Here is a 17,360-nt window from a genome sequence, read left to right on the forward strand (position 1 = left end):
ACTGACGCAGAAGCCATGCTTCTTCCTGTGAGCTTAGAGGGGCTGGCGGTATTGACTTCTCTTGGGTTGCTGAGAGGGATATCGGAGTGAAAGGGCTATCTTGGCTCCAGTATCTCTGTGAGCTCTGCGACAGGGGTGATGATATATTGTAGCTCAGTTGAGGGACTAAAGCATGGCTCCTCATTGACGACAGACCCTGTGCTCCTTTAGTTGCTGTGACCCCTATGTTAGCAGTAGAGCTGCTAGATCTACTTGTAGCGGTGTGTAGGGTCATTTCACCATCGTTGGTCCTATCGGACTGTGCTCGACATTGCACAGAAGAGGTATCATTATGCCAAGATGCCTGCTCAGCCTTTGTGGGTGTTGAATGTTCTAGGGCATCCCCTCTAGCCTCAGAGTAAGTTGAACGGGATAATAACGGTGCTGTACCTGCCTGATCCATTACATGAAAAGCACCATCTCCATCAGGGGTTGTTGTATTGCGGACTCCGTTCCGACATAGCTCACCATGATGGTCCGGACTTTGTACCATCGGCTTATCGTTAATAATTTCGTACTCATCTGCTATCGTGTCGGTCTCATCTACAAACTCATCTACACCCAATTAATTAGTGTCAGCATTCGTCAGATACATATAATAATACCTTAGTGTTCATACAGCCTGTCACATCCAACGCCGAGATCCTAACCTCCACCCAGGTCTGGCTCGGTTCCCAAATGCCGAAGTATCCATGCTTGCTAAGTGACGGATGTTGCCAGTGTCTAAATGAGACCAAATCACTGGGAATACACTCAACCCGAGATCGTTCGCAGTTTCGGCAAAGCGGTTTCCTCTCGTCACATTTTACCTTGCGTGATCGGCATGTTAAGCTGGCGGTGCTTTCTTTAGCTCAGGCGATCTCCTCTCGGATCCTGTTGACCTACCACCCTATGTCACAACCATGTCAAAGCCTGGAGATCTGGTGTTATAGTTCATGCACTTACCAGTCCAAGTACGCATTATCGCTATGATGGCTGAAATGCCCAGGCGAGGAGCATAATATCGTAGACGGGAATCAATGCTGTGGGGATACGGAGAGTATTTCTTGATCGGTAATCGTGCCGAGGTGGGACCTTTTCCGAGTGTTTTGGCCATTGCTGCATGCGGGGTAATCTCTTTGCTGGTGTTAGTGGCATTTTTTGATATTCTTATTTTGTTATAAATGATACGTTTATTATGGTCCTCTTGTGAAGCTTGATATCGAAGCTTAGAGGGTTGGGCGCAGACTAACTCAGGCAGACGGGATATCTATAAATGCCTGATGGTCAAGCATCAGTAGTGAATACACACTCAATTAATGTTTTAGCTCACTCGCCAATTTGTGAACTGAGACAATGCCATTTCGAAAAAGATAATTAGAGGAAACTAAACACTGGTCCGACTCTCCCTAGTACCAAAGCCCATCATTCGGCTTGATTCCCTGCTTTTTACAATGCTCATAGTACAGATGAGCGTAACTGAAGATATCCATCGTGTTCTTCAGGGTATCATCATCATGGAAATATTCCAAACTACCGGTGATTGTGAAAACCACCTCCGCTCCCTTGGACATGTGGAGTGTATGAATTGTTCCCGGGTTTTCCACAACGTAGTCTCCTGGTTTGGCTACCCAATCATACCTGATGCCTGTCAGCACAGTCCACCTTCAGAGTATATAAACAGAGATCCCTACGTACTCTTTGTAGTTCCATTCTCCCTTCAAGGTAACGGCAGTGACAGAGCCTCGATGTCGGTGCTTGCCCAACCATGTATCTTCCAAGCTGCGTAAGACGACGACGAATGTACCTGTGCGGGACTCGAAACGCAAAGGCTTCAGCTCGAGATTATTAAGCCACGGATGCCAGCAGGTATCTTTTTCTCTGTCGATGTAAACGTCTGGCGAACTGTATTTGTCTGCGAGGGCAAGCTCGGCCTTCTCGAGAGCGGTCAATTTGGACTCTTCATTGTTGGCTACAGCAGCACTTTTCGACGGCGTCGGACGGGAAGGGAGGGTGTGGTCGAGATTAGATGATTCGGCGGTCATGGTGTAGCAATTTGTTTTCAACTATATAATGAGTTTGGAGTATTGAAGACTGTTCGAACGAGGTCTCTTTTTTATTTATGTTCACCCTCACAGTAGGTCCTTGAAGTCTAGACCTGTCCCTCGGTAACGGATTTCCAGATTTGACATGATGGCGCTTTGGACAACACATCAAGGCACCCTTGCATTACATGACATACCGTAGTCGACCATTAAGGGACCCGGGATTTCTGGCACTGCATGGTCAGCAGACATACCCTAGCTGGCAACCCAACTGAACTGGGATCTACTATCCCAGACATTGATAGACGACATTACTGTCAAAGAAAACAAGGAATGCTATTGGCAATTACCATGCTCAGTGACCCACATTCGGCTGGTGAACCATTTGGGGAAAGACGCTCGGATGGTAATCGAAGCGAGAGGGAAAAGTCGCCTTGATTTCCGTACTTCCTCCATTCCTGCCTCCCGGACTTTCTCCGACCTCGTGCAATATTTACCAACTCCGGCCTATTTGCTTAGGGTTATGTAACCCCCTCTTTACCCCAGATTCTCCCCACATTTCCCCCACGTCCGCAAACGGCCGATGTACTATACAAGTAGTTGAGTGGATCTTCCATCCCGTTCTTTTTGGGAATTGGGATGTCAATCCCACCTTATATAAGATGCGATGGGTCCCGAAAAATGCGCGGTTTCACGTGGTTCGTTGGTTCCAGCACGCCAGGGCAGATTGATCATAATTGACCCGCTGGAGATTCGATTTCAAATATGACCGTGTTAACCAGGGAAAAAAAGCCTTATTTTGGCTTGACTGGAGGATGGCTCACATTCTGGGTTACGGTATGGCAATTTTAGCACCTTCGTCGATCACGATGGGCTGACAATTCATTAGGTTGCCTGCGCAACAGATATGTCCTTGTTCGGTTACGACCAGGGTGTCTTCAGTGAGACTACCTAGAATAAATCATGGATCTTTCTAACACACCGCAGGTGGCGTGGTTATCACACGAGACTTTCTGGAAGTCCATGACCTGGTCGGTCCGGAGAAAACCAAGACGCTTTCCACTGTTACAGCGATATACGATGTAGGCTGTTTCTTCGGTGCAATCGTTGCCTTCACAATCGGAGAGCAACTAGGACGGAAAAAGGCGATCCTGCTAGGAACTACGATTATGGCTATCGGTGCTGTACTGCAGGCTGCCTCTTTCAGTTTGGCACAGATGTTTGTGGGCCGCATTATTCTGGGGTGAGTGAACAGCGTTAACTGTTCTATTAACTTGTCTTGGTTCCGTTGCATTGATGATGTGTTCAACGATAGTATCGGCAATGGAATCAACACTGCGACTGCACCTATCTGGCAAACCGAGACATCGCAGCTGAAATGGCGTGGTAAACTGGTCATCTTTGAGATGATGATGAATATCTTCGGCTTCTGCCTCGTCAATTGGATCAATTATGGTCTCTCCTTCGTCGGTGGTTCCATCGCTTGGCGCTTCCCGCTAGCATTCCAATTCTTCTTCTTGATTATTCTGTGGTCCACTACACCATGGCTTCCTGAGTCCCCTCGGTAGGCAGTTTGAGCTTCTTTCTCATTACTAAACCTGCTAATGACATGCAGATGGCTCATAGCCCACGGGAGACAAGAAGAAGCCACAGTAGTACTCAGCTGCCTCGAGGCAAAACCCATCGATGACCCCTTCGTCATCGCGCAACGGAACGAGATCGAGTTTAGCGTGCGATACGAACGCGAGAATTCCATGCGGTGGCGAGACCTCTGTCAGAAAAAGGGGAATGACAGCAAGACCCTACGCAGACTTCTCCTCGGTGCCGGCAGTCAATTCATGCAGCAATTCGGTGGAATCAATATCATGTCATATTATCTGCCAACGGTGCTTATGGATGTGAGTAACTCTCCCATTTCATCCGATCCACTTTGTACAACAATCTAACGCATGATTGAACCCAGTCCGTCGGGCTTTCCGATACAATGGCCCGTCTGCTAGCTGCATGTAACGCCCTATCCTACCTTGTATTCTCCGGCCTCGCAGTCCTCCTAGTCGAGAGAATAGGTCGCCGAGGCTTGATGCTCCTCTCTACTTTCGGCCAGTTCCTCTGTTTCCTCATCATTACCATCCTACTTCGGTTCTCTCGTATAAGTGACAACGGCGAAAAGTTTGCCTCTGCATCAGTTGCATTCTTCTTCCTCTACTACGGCGCATTTGGCATCGGTATGCTCGGTGTACCTTGGCTATATCCCACGGAGATCAATTCCCTTCCCATGAGGACCAAGGGAGCGGCTGTTGCGACTGCCACTGATTGGTTTGTTTCTCACTCCGTATTCCCCAGTATACTACTAACTCGGGATGGAAAGGATAACAAATTTCGTCGTCGTGGAAATAACACCCATCGGAATCAAGAATATAGACTGGAAATTCTGGATCGTCTGGACGGTCACTAATGCTGCGTTTCTACCGATTCTTTACTTCCTTTATCCTGAAACAGGTTTGTCTGGCTTCTCGTTGTGGGAAGATGTATTTGCTGATGGTTATGTGTAGCGAACCGAAGCCTTGAGGATATGGATGAGTATTATCGGTCTAATCCGGCGTTGGTAGTCACCAAAGATCCTGATGCTATCTGCCGACGGCGTCCACAGAAGTATCTTCAGAGGGAAGAGGAAGAGATTGAGAGGGCTGCTGCTGCGGTGGATAAGAGGGCTTTGTCGGTTGGAGCTGTGGAGCATGCGGAGTGGACCAACGCTATGGGGAATAAGAGTTGATGGACTTTATCTAGCTAAGACGGCCTGCAATAGAGCGGTTGTTCGTCCTCTTCATTGGTGTGAGCATGTATATTTCGAGGTAAATGGCCGAATAGCGCTATATACTTATAACTGTTCTCTATGAAATTCACATTGTGTTAGGGTAACAAGATCTAATGCAGCTATGATACTACACAACGCAAATAGGTTCTCGTTGCAGGCTTCAGGCTACAGTTCAAGTTTCTATACTACTCATGCAAAGAGCCCTCGTATACAGAGTGGAAACTAACAACACCAATAACATCCTTTCGTACTATGCAAGCGACAGCCCGAGACTAGTATCGGCTACTGCCCTCCAGAGTGCAAAACAAGAATGAAATGCGCCCAGTCAATAGGCAAAAGCCCCTGAACCAAAGGCCCCTAGACATCGGTCTACTCGCCGAACATCCATTACTGCAAGGGCCACTTGTCGCGGTAAGTTACCCCACAGACGGGGTCGTATTACAGATTCCAAGCCTGGGAATCGAGCCGAATGCTACCTCACTCGGCCCACTTGTCTGATCTGTAGTTTCGACTCGGATACCCCTCGGCCTTTGGAGCGATACGAACTGAAGATCATCTCGCAACGAAGTCCGATATACCCTTGTAGCTCCGTGTATGTATATAATTGCCAAGAATAGAGCATGGGTGTTCATAACTATCACGATCAATTGAATTGCTATGTGTCCCGAGCAAACCATCGCCGACATCAAAGAGGTCCAGAGAAACGTGAGAACCTTCGCAGAAGCGCAGAAGAACTCGTTGAAAGATTTCGAAATTGAGGTTCAGCCTGGAGTGCATCTTGGACAGAGGAATGTACCCATTAATACCGTTGGGGCGTATGCTACTATCCTGTTTTCCACATAAGATATCCCGCAGTCATCTTTATGCTCATGATACGGTGGCTAATGGCATAGCGAGGTTATACGTACATCCCAGGCGGCCGTTACCCACTCCTCGCATCAGCACACATGACGATCCTCACGGCCAAAGTCGCTGGCGTCAAGCACGTCATCGGCTGCACACCCCCGATAAACGGCGAGATCCCACATAGCACGATTGCAGCCATGCACCTGGCGGGAGCCGACGAGATTTAGCTTCTAGGAAGCGTACAAGCAGTAGCTGCCATGCCCGTGGGTACCGAGGCAATCCGCAAAGTCGATTTTCTGGCTGGCACGGGAAACCGATTCGTGGCTGAGGGTAAGCGGCAGCTGTTTGGTGAAGTTGGCATTGACCTTTTTGCTGGTCCCACCGAGAGCCTCGTCCTGGCAGATGAGACGGCCGATCCGTTCACGGTGGCTACGGACTTGATCTCTCAGGCTGGGCATGGGCCGGATACACCCGCTGTGTTGATTACGACATGTCCCAAGGTTGGGAGGGAGACGATTGAGATTGTCAATAAGCTGCTCTCTGCGACGGATCTGTCAACCCCAGATGTGGCGAAGGTATCGTGGGATGCGTTTGGGGAGGTCATTATTGTGGATACTCTGAAGGAGCTTTGGGAGCTGGGTGATCATTATGCTAGTGAACAGGTTCAGGTGTTTACTAAGGATCCGAGAGATGCGTTGGACAAGATGTCCAATTATGGGGCGCTATTTCTTGGGGAGAACACATGCGTTTCATACGGTGACAAGGTAGGTGATTAGAATGAAGAAACAAACCAGATAGGGGTAGGCCTACTGACTATTCTAAGGTAATTGGAAAAAACCATGTCCTCCTTACTCGGACAACAGCTCGATACACCGGTGGTCTGTGGGTCGGCAAGTATCTCAAAACATGCACCTACCAAGAGGTGACTTCGCCAGAGTCCAGTGGAAAGCTCGGACGCTTGTGTGGACGAGCTGCTCGACCCGAGAGGTTTGAAGCGCATGCGCGATCTGGTGATCTACAAGCTAACAGGCACATGTGAGATGATATTGAATAGATTCGGAAGTCTAATTAAACGAGATGAGGGGCATTCGTAGCATACCACTAGGAGCGTATATACTGGTTAAATAGAGATGATTCCTATACCGCGCTTTGGCACATAGACCAAGGCTACTGTTTGGTAGTTTACCTTGGAGATCTAGGGTTGGCCCTCGCAACTATTAACCTTCCCTTAAAGAGACTGGGACAGGTAACAAGCTCTATTCATGTATCACAATCTATATATAAACAGTAAACTCCGCATAAACATTCTGAAAGCGTACAATAAAACAAGACCGCTTCTATAAACGACGTCGCGCTAAAGCAATAGCCATGGCACTCTCTGGGGAGTGCGTGATACTAACCTGGACCTCTTCCACCTTTTGGGCATCGGCAGCCGATTTGGCCCGATTGTGAAGCTAAGCAATGGTCAGCTATAACGAGAGGACTAGTGGGCTCGGTCTTACCAGAACGGTTGGTGGCTGAGCACCATTGCTGACAATCTCAATATCCCGCATCGCAGCGCCTGCACCTTCAGACGGTATCTGTAGACTCTTGAAGATCGCTTCCTTGGCCGCCCAGCGCCCTGAAAGGCTTGCTTGCTTATCTGGGCTACCTTGACAGTATTTGAGCTCCCCTGGCGTGAAGTTGCGTTCCAGGAATATTTCATCCTCGATATTGACACTGGAGATAGACTCAATGTCTACACCAACGGACACATTTCCCTGCTCCTTACTTATGCTGTCGCGCAGCCATTGATCAGAAGATCTAGCGAAGAGCTGCTTGTCGTCGGAAACAGTTCTCGCGGGCAGTGATGATGCAACTGGGGCAACCGTCGTTGGAAAGCTGTATTCGCCAGTAGACTTCTGAGCGACACGGGCCTGGGGATTGAGAAAGACGTCCTTTTCTTGATCACTTGTCCAAGCCGACTGATCTTTGATCTGGAAAAGACGGCCCTGTGCCATACGCCTTTGGAACACGGGAATAATCTTTTGCTGGCGTTGAAGCACCCGCTCGCGGTAATCTTCAAACTTATTGGCCGTAATAGTGGAGAAGAGATAGCGAGGGGCGATACCAACAACGAGGCCACCCTTCTGTCCGAAGCCGAACGATGTCAACATGAATGCCTTGATACCTGATGTATGGATCGTCTGTGATGGGTAAACCAGATGTTTGAACTGCTGGAGCGCCACGTCGACATTATCTGCATTCCTGTTGCCGGGTACAATTCCGGTTTGGAGAGCCTGGAGACAGCCATTGAACATCCACGCTCCGGCTGCACCCTTCGGGTGGCCTGTTAGGGATTTCTGGCATATGACGAGAAGTGGGTTGCCAACCGTGCGCGACAGGTGAGTCATTTGCTGGTTGATAACGTTGCTTTCATTCTTGTCATTGGCCTTGGTTGACGTGCCGTGGAAGGACGCCACTTGAATGTCGTCGACACTCAACCCCCACGTTGCCAGGGCGGCGCGCATGGGAGCAATAGTGGGATCTATATGACGGATGTTATTATTCCATGTCCATTGAGCATCCCGGATGCGGGTCGCGGCGATGTTGTTGATGTGTTGCAGGTGCGCATCGAGATCTTTGAACTCTTTAGAGGTCGTGGACGCGATGAGCTTCTGTGACTCTTTGTGTCGCCATCTCTTGATCTCAGAGACAGCTTCATCCAATCGTGCCTTGCGGTATTGCACATCCAGTAAGGGTGATTGCGCCGCATCAATGCTTTCCCGGGCGGCCGTGAGTACACCCTGGCCTGGTGCAGGCACAGACCGGCCGACCTTATCGCCTGCCATTTGGGAGTAAGCGACTATTCCGTAGATGGGAAGGCCCATCTGAAGGGCTAGCTCGGCGCTCATGACCAGTTGGATACCACAGCCAGCGGACTCGACGAAGCCACTGCGAGAGGATGCTGTAGGTCGGGACATTTCTGAAGGAAGATATCCCTTCTCCAACTCGTCCTCTGCGTTGGCAGTGGCCTTCATGTTACCGAACTCATAGGACATCTCTTCCTGGAAGTCATCGGAGCCACCAACGATAGCAACCTTGGCCTTAAGTGTCTGGATTGCTTCACAGGCTATATCCATAGACTCTACCGAGGTCGCACATGTGCCTGAGGGCGACTTGATAGGACCCGCAGCCCCCATTAAAAGCATATTCGTCCAGGCGTTCATGGCGTTGAGGAAAGACTCCTGGAGAATGTCGCTTTGCACAGGTCGATCAAGATATCTGTCCCGATACACGCCACGCATAGCCAACAAGCCTCCGGCACCAGTGCCGACGCAGTTAGCCAATTCAGATACGTGGATGTGGCGGTACAGCTCAAATGGATCCTCTAGTCCAGCACTATACATAGCCTCAGATACACAGCATAGAACATAGACAGTCATAGGATCCACCTGAGCGACAATGTCCTCAGGAATACCGTAACGAGTTGGATCCCACCCGGACGGGAGCTGACCGGCGACAAACCGATTGAATGCCATAGCTTTAGGCACCATGAAGACAGCTCCACTCTTGACGACAACCTTGACAGATTCTGAACCTTCAATAGGCGTCAAGATGACCTTATCACCATGTCGCAGCTTAAATGCCTGGGCGACACCCTGGGGAGCTTCAAAGGGAGGGAGGTCCTCATCGATAACCACTTCGTGCATGATCTCTTTCTGGGAAGGGTCATATCCCTCCGACAGCTCGGGCTCTATCACCCGAATGCCAGCATGGCCCAAGATATGCTGCCCATATTTCTCCTCAATATCCGCCTCGTCCACCGCTTCTTTGGTCTTGGAATCAACCCAGCCGGTGTATGGTTTGCCTTTAAGATCACCGTCAAAGTGCTTAATAAGGCCCATCATCCATGCCAGTTCGGTATAACCTTCCAGAGACAAGCGGCCCTCATGCTCCATCTCCCAGCGTGTACGCGAAGAGCCCCAAGGGCCCAGCTCCGAGTAACCTACCACCACCACCGTGCGAGACAGGTCCACCATTCCCTTCAAGGACTGGAGGCCAGCTGTCACCGAGTTGTAATCTGAAAGAGGTGGGAAGGCCGGCTCAATGTTGGAGCGGCGTTTAAGAGGAGGTTGAACATTACCCTCCGCAGGCTTCGTGCCTCGGAGAACCTTTTGCTCGTGTAGATTCTCGGCGACCAGCGCCTGGCGGATCCGGCTATCCGAGACGATCTTCTTGCGAATAGCCGAAATCTTGTCCTTGAGGTCACTGACACCTTGAAGGCCTCCACTCAAATCCGCATAAATGGGTTCATCGTCCGCCACTTCGAGGATGTCGCCTGACAGGAGAGACAGAATATTGAAAGCCATCTCGGGGGCAGAAAATGTCAGTATATCCAATGAGTCTTCCATACCCTGGGCGACGATATTGTTGGCACTCATCAGGCCCGTGCCGCGGGTCCAGCCGATCACGGCACCGATAATGCAAAGGAAGTCAGACCAGCCCTCAGAATGGAAGCGATTGAACAGGGTCTCCAGCCCCAGCTTGGACTCAGAATACAAGCCGTCTCCACCGAAGTTACCATGGTTTGGAGACAAGGGGAGCAAGACACCTGTGGGCCGACAATCAAAACCCCGTTTTTCCTTCTGCTGTTTGATGAATCCCAACAAGCGGAGCAGATTAACCAGCATGGCACGGTGCGCCAATTCCGACTTGGAGTCGATTTTGTCAATCTGCCGTCCGATCTCGGAGATGGCAGCGAAGGGGATGATAAAGTCGAGGTCCCAACCATAACCCGACTGCTCGTCGTAGATGTGGTTGATTAATTCCTCGCAATCACGCTTGCTGGCTTGGTTGAATGGCAGCACAATCAATTCTGATCCAGGAGCTCCGACCTTCGCATAGAGCTGGCGGAAGGATGCAGCGACATCTGAAGGCTGACGACTGGTGGTGACGATAACGTGCGCTCCACCGGCCAGCAACCCGGCCACGATGTCTGCTCCAATCGAACCGACTCCAGCACCGGTCACCAGTACTCTTCTGCCGGTAAATGACAGTCCGGTAGAGGCTCCGGTAGATAGGATATTCAAAAACATGTCCGTGAGCTGGTCGTCATACTTCCAATCCACACCGGCTCGGCTGCGGAGGTGCGCATAGGGCACGTCGCGGTGTCGAGCTGCAACTACCTGCGCGTAGTTCAGGGTGGAAGCTTTGTTCTCACCGTGGAGCTGACGACGAGGCACCTCAGAGTACTGGATGCGCCCGTTCGCATCGACTTTCGTCTCAGGCGCCATAGCAGGCTGAGTATAACGAAAGACTGGCCCGTTGGCTACTCCCGAAGCACGAACATCGTCAAGCAGCATCTGAGCCTTCTCCTTCGTCGTGTCATCCTGAGCACTGTGTTCCAGCATCTGCTCCAATTCTGGTGACCACCGATTGACAAGGCTCTGGTATCGCTGCGAGGCCTTGTCCTCGGCAGCAGGACGGATGTCGTGCAACAAGGCCATGAGGTCCTCTCGGGCCGTATTCCACCATGAATCATAACGACGAGCCTTCCGCGGGTCGAAGATCGTCCGCATACCCGTGAGAAACTCTTCATCGAATTCGGCGTCCCATTCAGCCAGCCTGTCAGTATCCTCCCCTTGCACCTGGGTTTGACTGGGTTGCGCCACGCCATCCAAATCCAGATGCTTGGCGAGAAGCTGGAACTGTTTGTGTAAGTACTCATTTTGTTCCTTCTTGAGGGTTTCAAGACTAGCCAAGTCGACCTGGGCCACAGCAGATGTCTGTGACGCTCCACCCTCCGCTCTCTTCTGTAGAGCTATGCCTGCCTTTCCTCCGTATCGGCTCACCACTGAATCTAGGAACTGCGTTGCCTGGCCGGCATCGGCGAGGCGAGCAGCCGGTTCCATTGTTACCGCATAGCACAGAACGGTGGTCTGCCGATTGAGGCCTAGTCCCCAGTGTGAGGAGAGATAGTCTCTGATCTTGGCTTGGTTGAAACCTGCAGGCATACGGGCGGCCACAAGGCGATCGATATGTCCGCCCATCACCTTACCAGGTCGTCCAGAGAAGTTTGTGAAGTGGGAGGCCAGTGCTTCTAGCGCGAGATCTTCACTTCCTTCTGGCAGACCGCGAAACTCAGCGTCCAGCTGTCCGATTAGCTCATTCTGTAATGTGGATTTGCCTGTCCGAGTTAGAATGAACACACAATGAGCAGCTATCGAGACGGAACGTACCTGCGGATAAATCGCGGATAGACTTCGCTGCGGGTACCTCGTCAAATGCTTTGCGGATCTTCTGAGCGACTATGGAGATGACAACGTCGATTGCACTCAAGTCGACATCGGGTACAGCGACAGCTGCCTGGGCAGCTGGCTGGGGCGCTGTTTGAACTACCACCGGTGGCGCAGCCACTGGTGCCGGAGCAGCAGGGGTGGACGAGGCGGCCGGTTGGGCCGGTTCATTATCAGCGCTTTCCACCGGTGCCTCTTCATCATACTGGTAGTAGATGTGCTGGGCGTCGTCGGCGTGCGATAGGTACTGACGGTCTACGCAGCGCACCAGATCCTCTTCAGCGTATTGGCCCTTGGCTGTCTTCTTCGCCATGTTCGCCAGGACATTGGATGGTCCCACTTCAACGAAGCGCTGGATAGTATTATTTCGCTGGATTAGATCATTTTGTGTTTCAATCCTGGCATTCCTAATTAGCCCTTTTCTGTTATGTTGGTAACGAGGAAGTCTCACCATCGGACGGGAAAGGCAAATTGATACCTAAACTGCGTTAGCATCTCACACGTTTCATGGGGTTTGCAACGTACGACAAGAGCTCAATGAGCAATGTGTAGGCTCTAAGCTGCTCTGACGGTGGATCTTTGCGTTGAACCATTGTTGCTATAGAATCAGTAGAGTCTCTGGCTGGCGTGGCTATTGTTGTGGTCGTTTTCCTGCCGTCGTTCCAGTTATTGTCGTGGCTGTGGTCGTGGGTATCGCAAGGCACAATTGATTATATTATAGGTAGGGGGCATGAACATAAATAGACTTTCTTCACAATCTAAAGGTGACACTAAGAATAACGTTATCTTCAGGCTTCTTGCAACATCTCTCGGATGCATCGGGCTTATATTGCCACATGTACAGCGCTCCCGTAGTAACGAGATAGCGATAGCGAGCCTGCGTATGGTAGAATCATGATCCCCGGTACACGGGATAGGGTGAATCATGACCAATCCAAAATCCACATACTCTGGAGCCGCCTCCAACCCGAGATAACGGTGTTAGGGTTGACTATCGTACAGCGGGCCCTAAAACCCCCCCGGAGGAAGTTGGATCGCTCATCGGCCGCCGTTGGCCGAAATCCACATCCAAGGTCCATTCTCACCCGGAATCAATCTAGATCCGTATTGCTTTCATGCAGAAGTCGGAAGCAATATTGATCCGATTCATGGCTATGCGATTGTTTACTCTGATGACATAAATATGGCAGGTTGAAACCATCAGTCCTCGACAAATAGACTCCAGATTACATCCTCATTGCCTCTCACCCTTAGCATCCATCGCCCATCATGACTGTGACTCAAGAAGCCTCTCCCAAGCGGGAATCCCTACACATTATTGATGACCGTACTGGATCTTATTACTCGATTCCCATTGTGAACAATGCCATCAATGCCAGCGATTTCAAAAAAGTGACCGCGCCAGAAGACAAAGCTTACCCTGCCAACCAAACGGAGAATGGGCTGCGGGTTTACGACCCAGGCTACTCCAACACTGCCGTCAGTCACAGTAAGATCACCTATATTGATGGGCTCAAGGGCACTATCCAGTACCGTGGGTACTCCATCAATGACATTGTCGGACGCAAGACGTTTATCGATACCGCGCATCTCCTGATCTGGGGTCACTGGCCCTCCACCGCCGAGGCCGAAACCCTTCAGCAACGCCTCGACCAGGTTCCTGTCCCTCAGGATTTTGTCTTCAATGTGATCAAATCCTTTCCGTACGTCTTCCCAAAACTGACCCTCCTACGGGTGCTTCTTGCTGACCAGCAGCAGACGAGATGGTTCCCTTATGGGAATGGTAATCGCCGGTCTATCAGCGCTCCAGTCCAGTGATATGAATGCGATCCCGGCTCATGTGGGAAAGACCATCTATCTGAACAATCCCGAGCTAGCCGATCAACAGATCATTCGGGTCATGGCAAACATGTCCATGTTGACAGCCGCGGCATACTGCCATCACATCGGACGTGACTTCACTCCACCCCGCGCGGGGCTATCGTACATTGAGAACTTCCTACTCATGACTGGTCATGTTGAGGCAGCTACTGGCCTGCCAAACCCGCGATACGTGAATGCCATTGAGCGACTCTGGGTCCTCATTGCCGATCATGAAATGACCTGCTCCACTGCGGCCCTTCTTCAAACCGCATCTGCCCTACCAGATGTTATCTCCTGCATGGTCTCCGCCATCTCGGCATTGTATGGTCCTCTCCATGGTGGAGCCATTGAAGTCGCTTACAAGAATATTGAGAGCATCGGCTCCATCTCCAATGTACCTGCCAAGATCGCCCGCGTCAAAGCAGGAAAGGAACGTCTGTATGGTTACGGCCACCGAGTCTACCGTGTGACAGATCCTCGATTTGTCTTCATCCGTGAGATCCTCAATGAACTGTCCGAGGAAGTGGAGAAGGACCCCTTGTTGAAAGTTGCATTCGAGGTCGACCGTGTTGCCTCAGAAGATGAGTACTTCACGTCCAGGAATCTCCGCCCCAACGCGGATTTGTTCGCTGCGTTTGTCTACAAGGCTCTGTATGTTCCTTTTCCCGTGATTTCTGAATTATAGTGGTATTAACCCTGTGCTATAGTGGGTTCCCGCCCGAATTCATCCTGCCTCTGTCGATTCTCTCCCGCACACAAGGGTTTATGGCCCACTGGAGAGAGGCCATGGGTATGCCAGAATCTACCCTAAATTCCTCTAGAAGCATCTGTCCTGACACGAATATAGGCAATCCTCCTCGAATCTGGCGGCCGGGTCAGATCTATACCGGTGACCTGAACAAGTCCATGGATGAGTGATTCTGCGAAGTTTCTCTGGAGGCTTTTTAGTAATTTCCCTGTGTCCTGTTTGACAGCAACTTAGACGACCGAGCTTTACTGTGATTTATGTATATTCCAAATTTCGTTCCTCTTTTTCTTTTTCTCTTCTTTTATTCCAAGAGGGCACTTCAGCAGTAAGACGAGTAGTTGAAGTTAAAGATTTTTTGCTTGGTGTGCCCCAACGTCAAACATAAGCCATATTCGGAAAAGATTGGTCTATCCGGAGAATTGTGGATAGCCAGTATTGTTGGATCCGAAATTAGAAACTTTCCAATGTCTTCCGAAGGGTCCACCTGCATATCTACCGTGCTTCGTCTCCTCGTACTCGGGTCTAGTGCTGACATTCTCTCGGCGATCGGCAGCAACGCCATTTCACGTCGGTCGTTCTACTCCGAGTTCTAGAACCGGGGTATACAGATATGTTTTGTCGTACTTTCCAGATGTCGTATATTTATGCTGTTCCCCTCATTCCACGTTCATAGCTGTTTAGGCGTGTCTATATAGCCAAGAACGTTTCCTCGGAACCTAAAGACAATTGCACAATTTCTGCCTATAGAGCATCATGGCCGAAGAAGTAAACGAAAGAACGAGACTGCTTTCCCAGTCCGATGTAAGTTTGTCGCTCGGCTTCTGGCCGTGTCTAAAGCTAATGCCCCAAGGACCCTTCTCCTTCTCTAGAAGAGCTAGAAGAGTGGGAAGAGCCTCGCAATTGGAAGGTTTCCTACCGCTGGCTATGTATTGCCGTGATTTCAGTTTACGGACTGATCAGTCCAGTCATCGCAGCAATCATCGTGCCTGCCATGCCGCAAATAGCCACAGACTTGAATGTTACCGACCCAGGAATGCTGCAAGCCTTCGTTTCTGTTTATGTCCTCGGCTGGAGCTTTGCACCGCTGGTGGTCGGTCCTTTGTCCGAAGTCTACGGGCGCATCTCGTTGTTGAATACCGGGCATGGCTTGTTTCTTGTCTTTAATGCCTTATGCGCGTTCGCTCGTAGTGACTACGAATTGCTCATTCTTCGGTTTATCACGGGCGCCGTTGGTAGCGCTCCACTCTCTGTGAGTAATATTCAGTCATACATTAACCATCGCTGACGAAGGAAATAGATCGGCGCAGGTATAATCGGTGACCTATGGGCTCCAGAAGAGCGAGGCCTCTCCATCTCCCTTTACACTTTGGGGCCCCTGCTTGGTCCGGCCATCGCACCCATCACAGGTGCATACATCGTGTCCCACACATCATGGCGGGCAATATTCGCCTGGTGCTCGCTTTACATCCTCATCACATGGGTGGTCGGTCTTTGTACACTTCGCGAGACCTTCCGGCCAGTCCTCATCCAACGCAAACAAGCTGCTGCCGTCCGCAAAGGTCAGCTGCCGGGCTCTGTACAGCACCATCATAAGAGTCTAGCAGATGTATTCAGACAGGATCTCCGCCGACCCTTCACCTTCCTCGGAACCCAGCCCATCATACAAGTCTTGTCCCTCTTCATGGGCTATCTGTTTGGCCTCAACCACCTCTCCATCACCACATTCGAGTCTGTCTGGACAGACATCTACAACCAAACTCCATCCCGCGCAGCACTAAACTACATCTCCATCGCCGGCGGCTTCATCCTCGGCAGCCAAATCACAGGCTCCCTCAACGACCGGGTACCCTCCCTCATCCCCTTTCTCATCGCATCCAGATTTCTAACAACCCCAGATCTACATCTACTACACCTCCAAAGACCCCGCCAAAGGAACTCCCGAACTTCGAACAATCCTCATGCTCCCAGCCGCCCTGCTCGTTCCTACCGGCCTACTAATCTACGGCTGGTCCGCCCAGACCCACAGCCACTGGATCATGCCCAACATCGGAATCGGCATCTATGCCCTGGGCCTGATAATGAGTTACCAATGTATTCAGGCCTATGTGCTGGACTGCTATGCGGTGTATGCTGCGTCAGCGATGGGTGCCCTGACGATTCTGCGGTCGCTGCTTGGTTTTGTTTTACCGATTTTGGCTCCCTTGATCTATAGGACGCTTGGGTATGGATGGGGCAGTTCCTTGTTGGCGCTTTGGGCTTTGGTGATGGGTGGGTTGGTTCCGATTTTGCTGTGGCGGTATGGAGCTGTTTTGAGGAAACGGAGTGGGATTCTTGAGGAGATGTAGGTGGTTCATGATTGAGGCTATGTTCATGATAGATGATGGTGCGAGAGACAAAGTATTGGTGAAGGATTGAGTTGGGGGTCGAACGTGCGTATGCTGTGTTTTCTTTTCTGGTTGCAATGATCTTTGCGAAAACCCAGACTTTATATAGATCATGCCATTGTTGTTTTTGTTCATTGATGCTTGTCACGCCTTTTCTAGACGCTTAAAAATATATAACTGCTCTCCTAAATCGTCCATGAACAACATACTCAGCGCAGCGGAAGTGCACCGTCTCCCTAGATAAGTTACTTGAAATATCGCCTAGTTGTTTCTTGAATCGGTTCATTCCATTCTAAGATTATTTGGATCGCTTTCGCTGTCTAAGGGACTTCATATACCTCCTCGGTATTTTCGTTTGAGTCG

General features: G+C 50.5%; 5 protein-coding genes across 5 annotated transcripts; 3 read left to right on the forward strand and 2 right to left on the reverse strand.

Annotated features, from left to right (window-relative positions):
- Positions 1 to 1,427: 1,427 nt before the first annotated feature.
- AO090010000173 (2,4'-dihydroxyacetophenone dioxygenase family protein) lies at positions 1,428 to 2,063 on the reverse strand (the record flags this gene model as incomplete). Its single annotated transcript, XM_001827156.1, has 2 exons — positions 1,428 to 1,659; positions 1,717 to 2,063. The coding sequence occupies 2 exons, from the start codon at positions 2,061 to 2,063 to the stop codon at positions 1,428 to 1,430; spliced, it is 579 nt and encodes a 192-aa protein (XP_001827208.1).
- A 765-nt stretch (positions 2,064 to 2,828) lies between these two features.
- AO090010000172 (uncharacterized protein) lies at positions 2,829 to 6,763 on the forward strand (the record flags this gene model as incomplete). Its single annotated transcript, XM_023233781.1, has 9 exons — positions 2,829 to 2,900; positions 2,953 to 3,004; positions 3,051 to 3,306; positions 3,379 to 3,627; positions 3,679 to 3,961; positions 4,027 to 4,379; positions 4,432 to 4,562; positions 4,616 to 4,664; positions 6,508 to 6,763. 9 exons carry the CDS (start codon positions 2,829 to 2,831, stop codon positions 6,761 to 6,763), a joined length of 1,701 nt encoding a protein of 566 aa, XP_023094066.1.
- Positions 6,764 to 7,061: 298 nt separating this feature from the next.
- Positions 7,062 to 12,595, reverse strand: AO090010000171 (uncharacterized protein; the record flags this gene model as incomplete). Its single annotated transcript, XM_001827154.1, has 5 exons — positions 7,062 to 7,178; positions 7,227 to 11,893; positions 11,946 to 12,400; positions 12,454 to 12,480; positions 12,528 to 12,595. The coding sequence occupies 5 exons, from the start codon at positions 12,593 to 12,595 to the stop codon at positions 7,062 to 7,064; spliced, it is 5,334 nt and encodes a 1,777-aa protein (XP_001827206.1).
- Positions 12,596 to 13,271: 676 nt separating this feature from the next.
- On the forward strand, positions 13,272 to 14,783 carry AO090010000170 (uncharacterized protein; the record flags this gene model as incomplete). Its single annotated transcript, XM_001827153.1, has 4 exons — positions 13,272 to 13,705; positions 13,761 to 14,516; positions 14,573 to 14,655; positions 14,713 to 14,783. The coding sequence occupies 4 exons, from the start codon at positions 13,272 to 13,274 to the stop codon at positions 14,781 to 14,783; spliced, it is 1,344 nt and encodes a 447-aa protein (XP_001827205.1).
- Positions 14,784 to 15,366: 583 nt separating this feature from the next.
- Positions 15,367 to 16,958, forward strand: AO090010000169 (MFS transporter; the record flags this gene model as incomplete). Its single annotated transcript, XM_001827152.1, has 4 exons — positions 15,367 to 15,414; positions 15,464 to 15,862; positions 15,911 to 16,456; positions 16,509 to 16,958. 4 exons carry the CDS (start codon positions 15,367 to 15,369, stop codon positions 16,956 to 16,958), a joined length of 1,443 nt encoding a protein of 480 aa, XP_001827204.1.
- Between the last annotated feature and the right edge of the window lie 402 nt (positions 16,959 to 17,360).

Source organism: Aspergillus oryzae, chromosome 8, assembly GCF_000184455.2.
Source record: "Aspergillus oryzae RIB40 DNA, chromosome 8".
Taxonomy (NCBI): Eukaryota; Fungi; Ascomycota; class Eurotiomycetes; order Eurotiales; family Aspergillaceae; genus Aspergillus; species Aspergillus oryzae.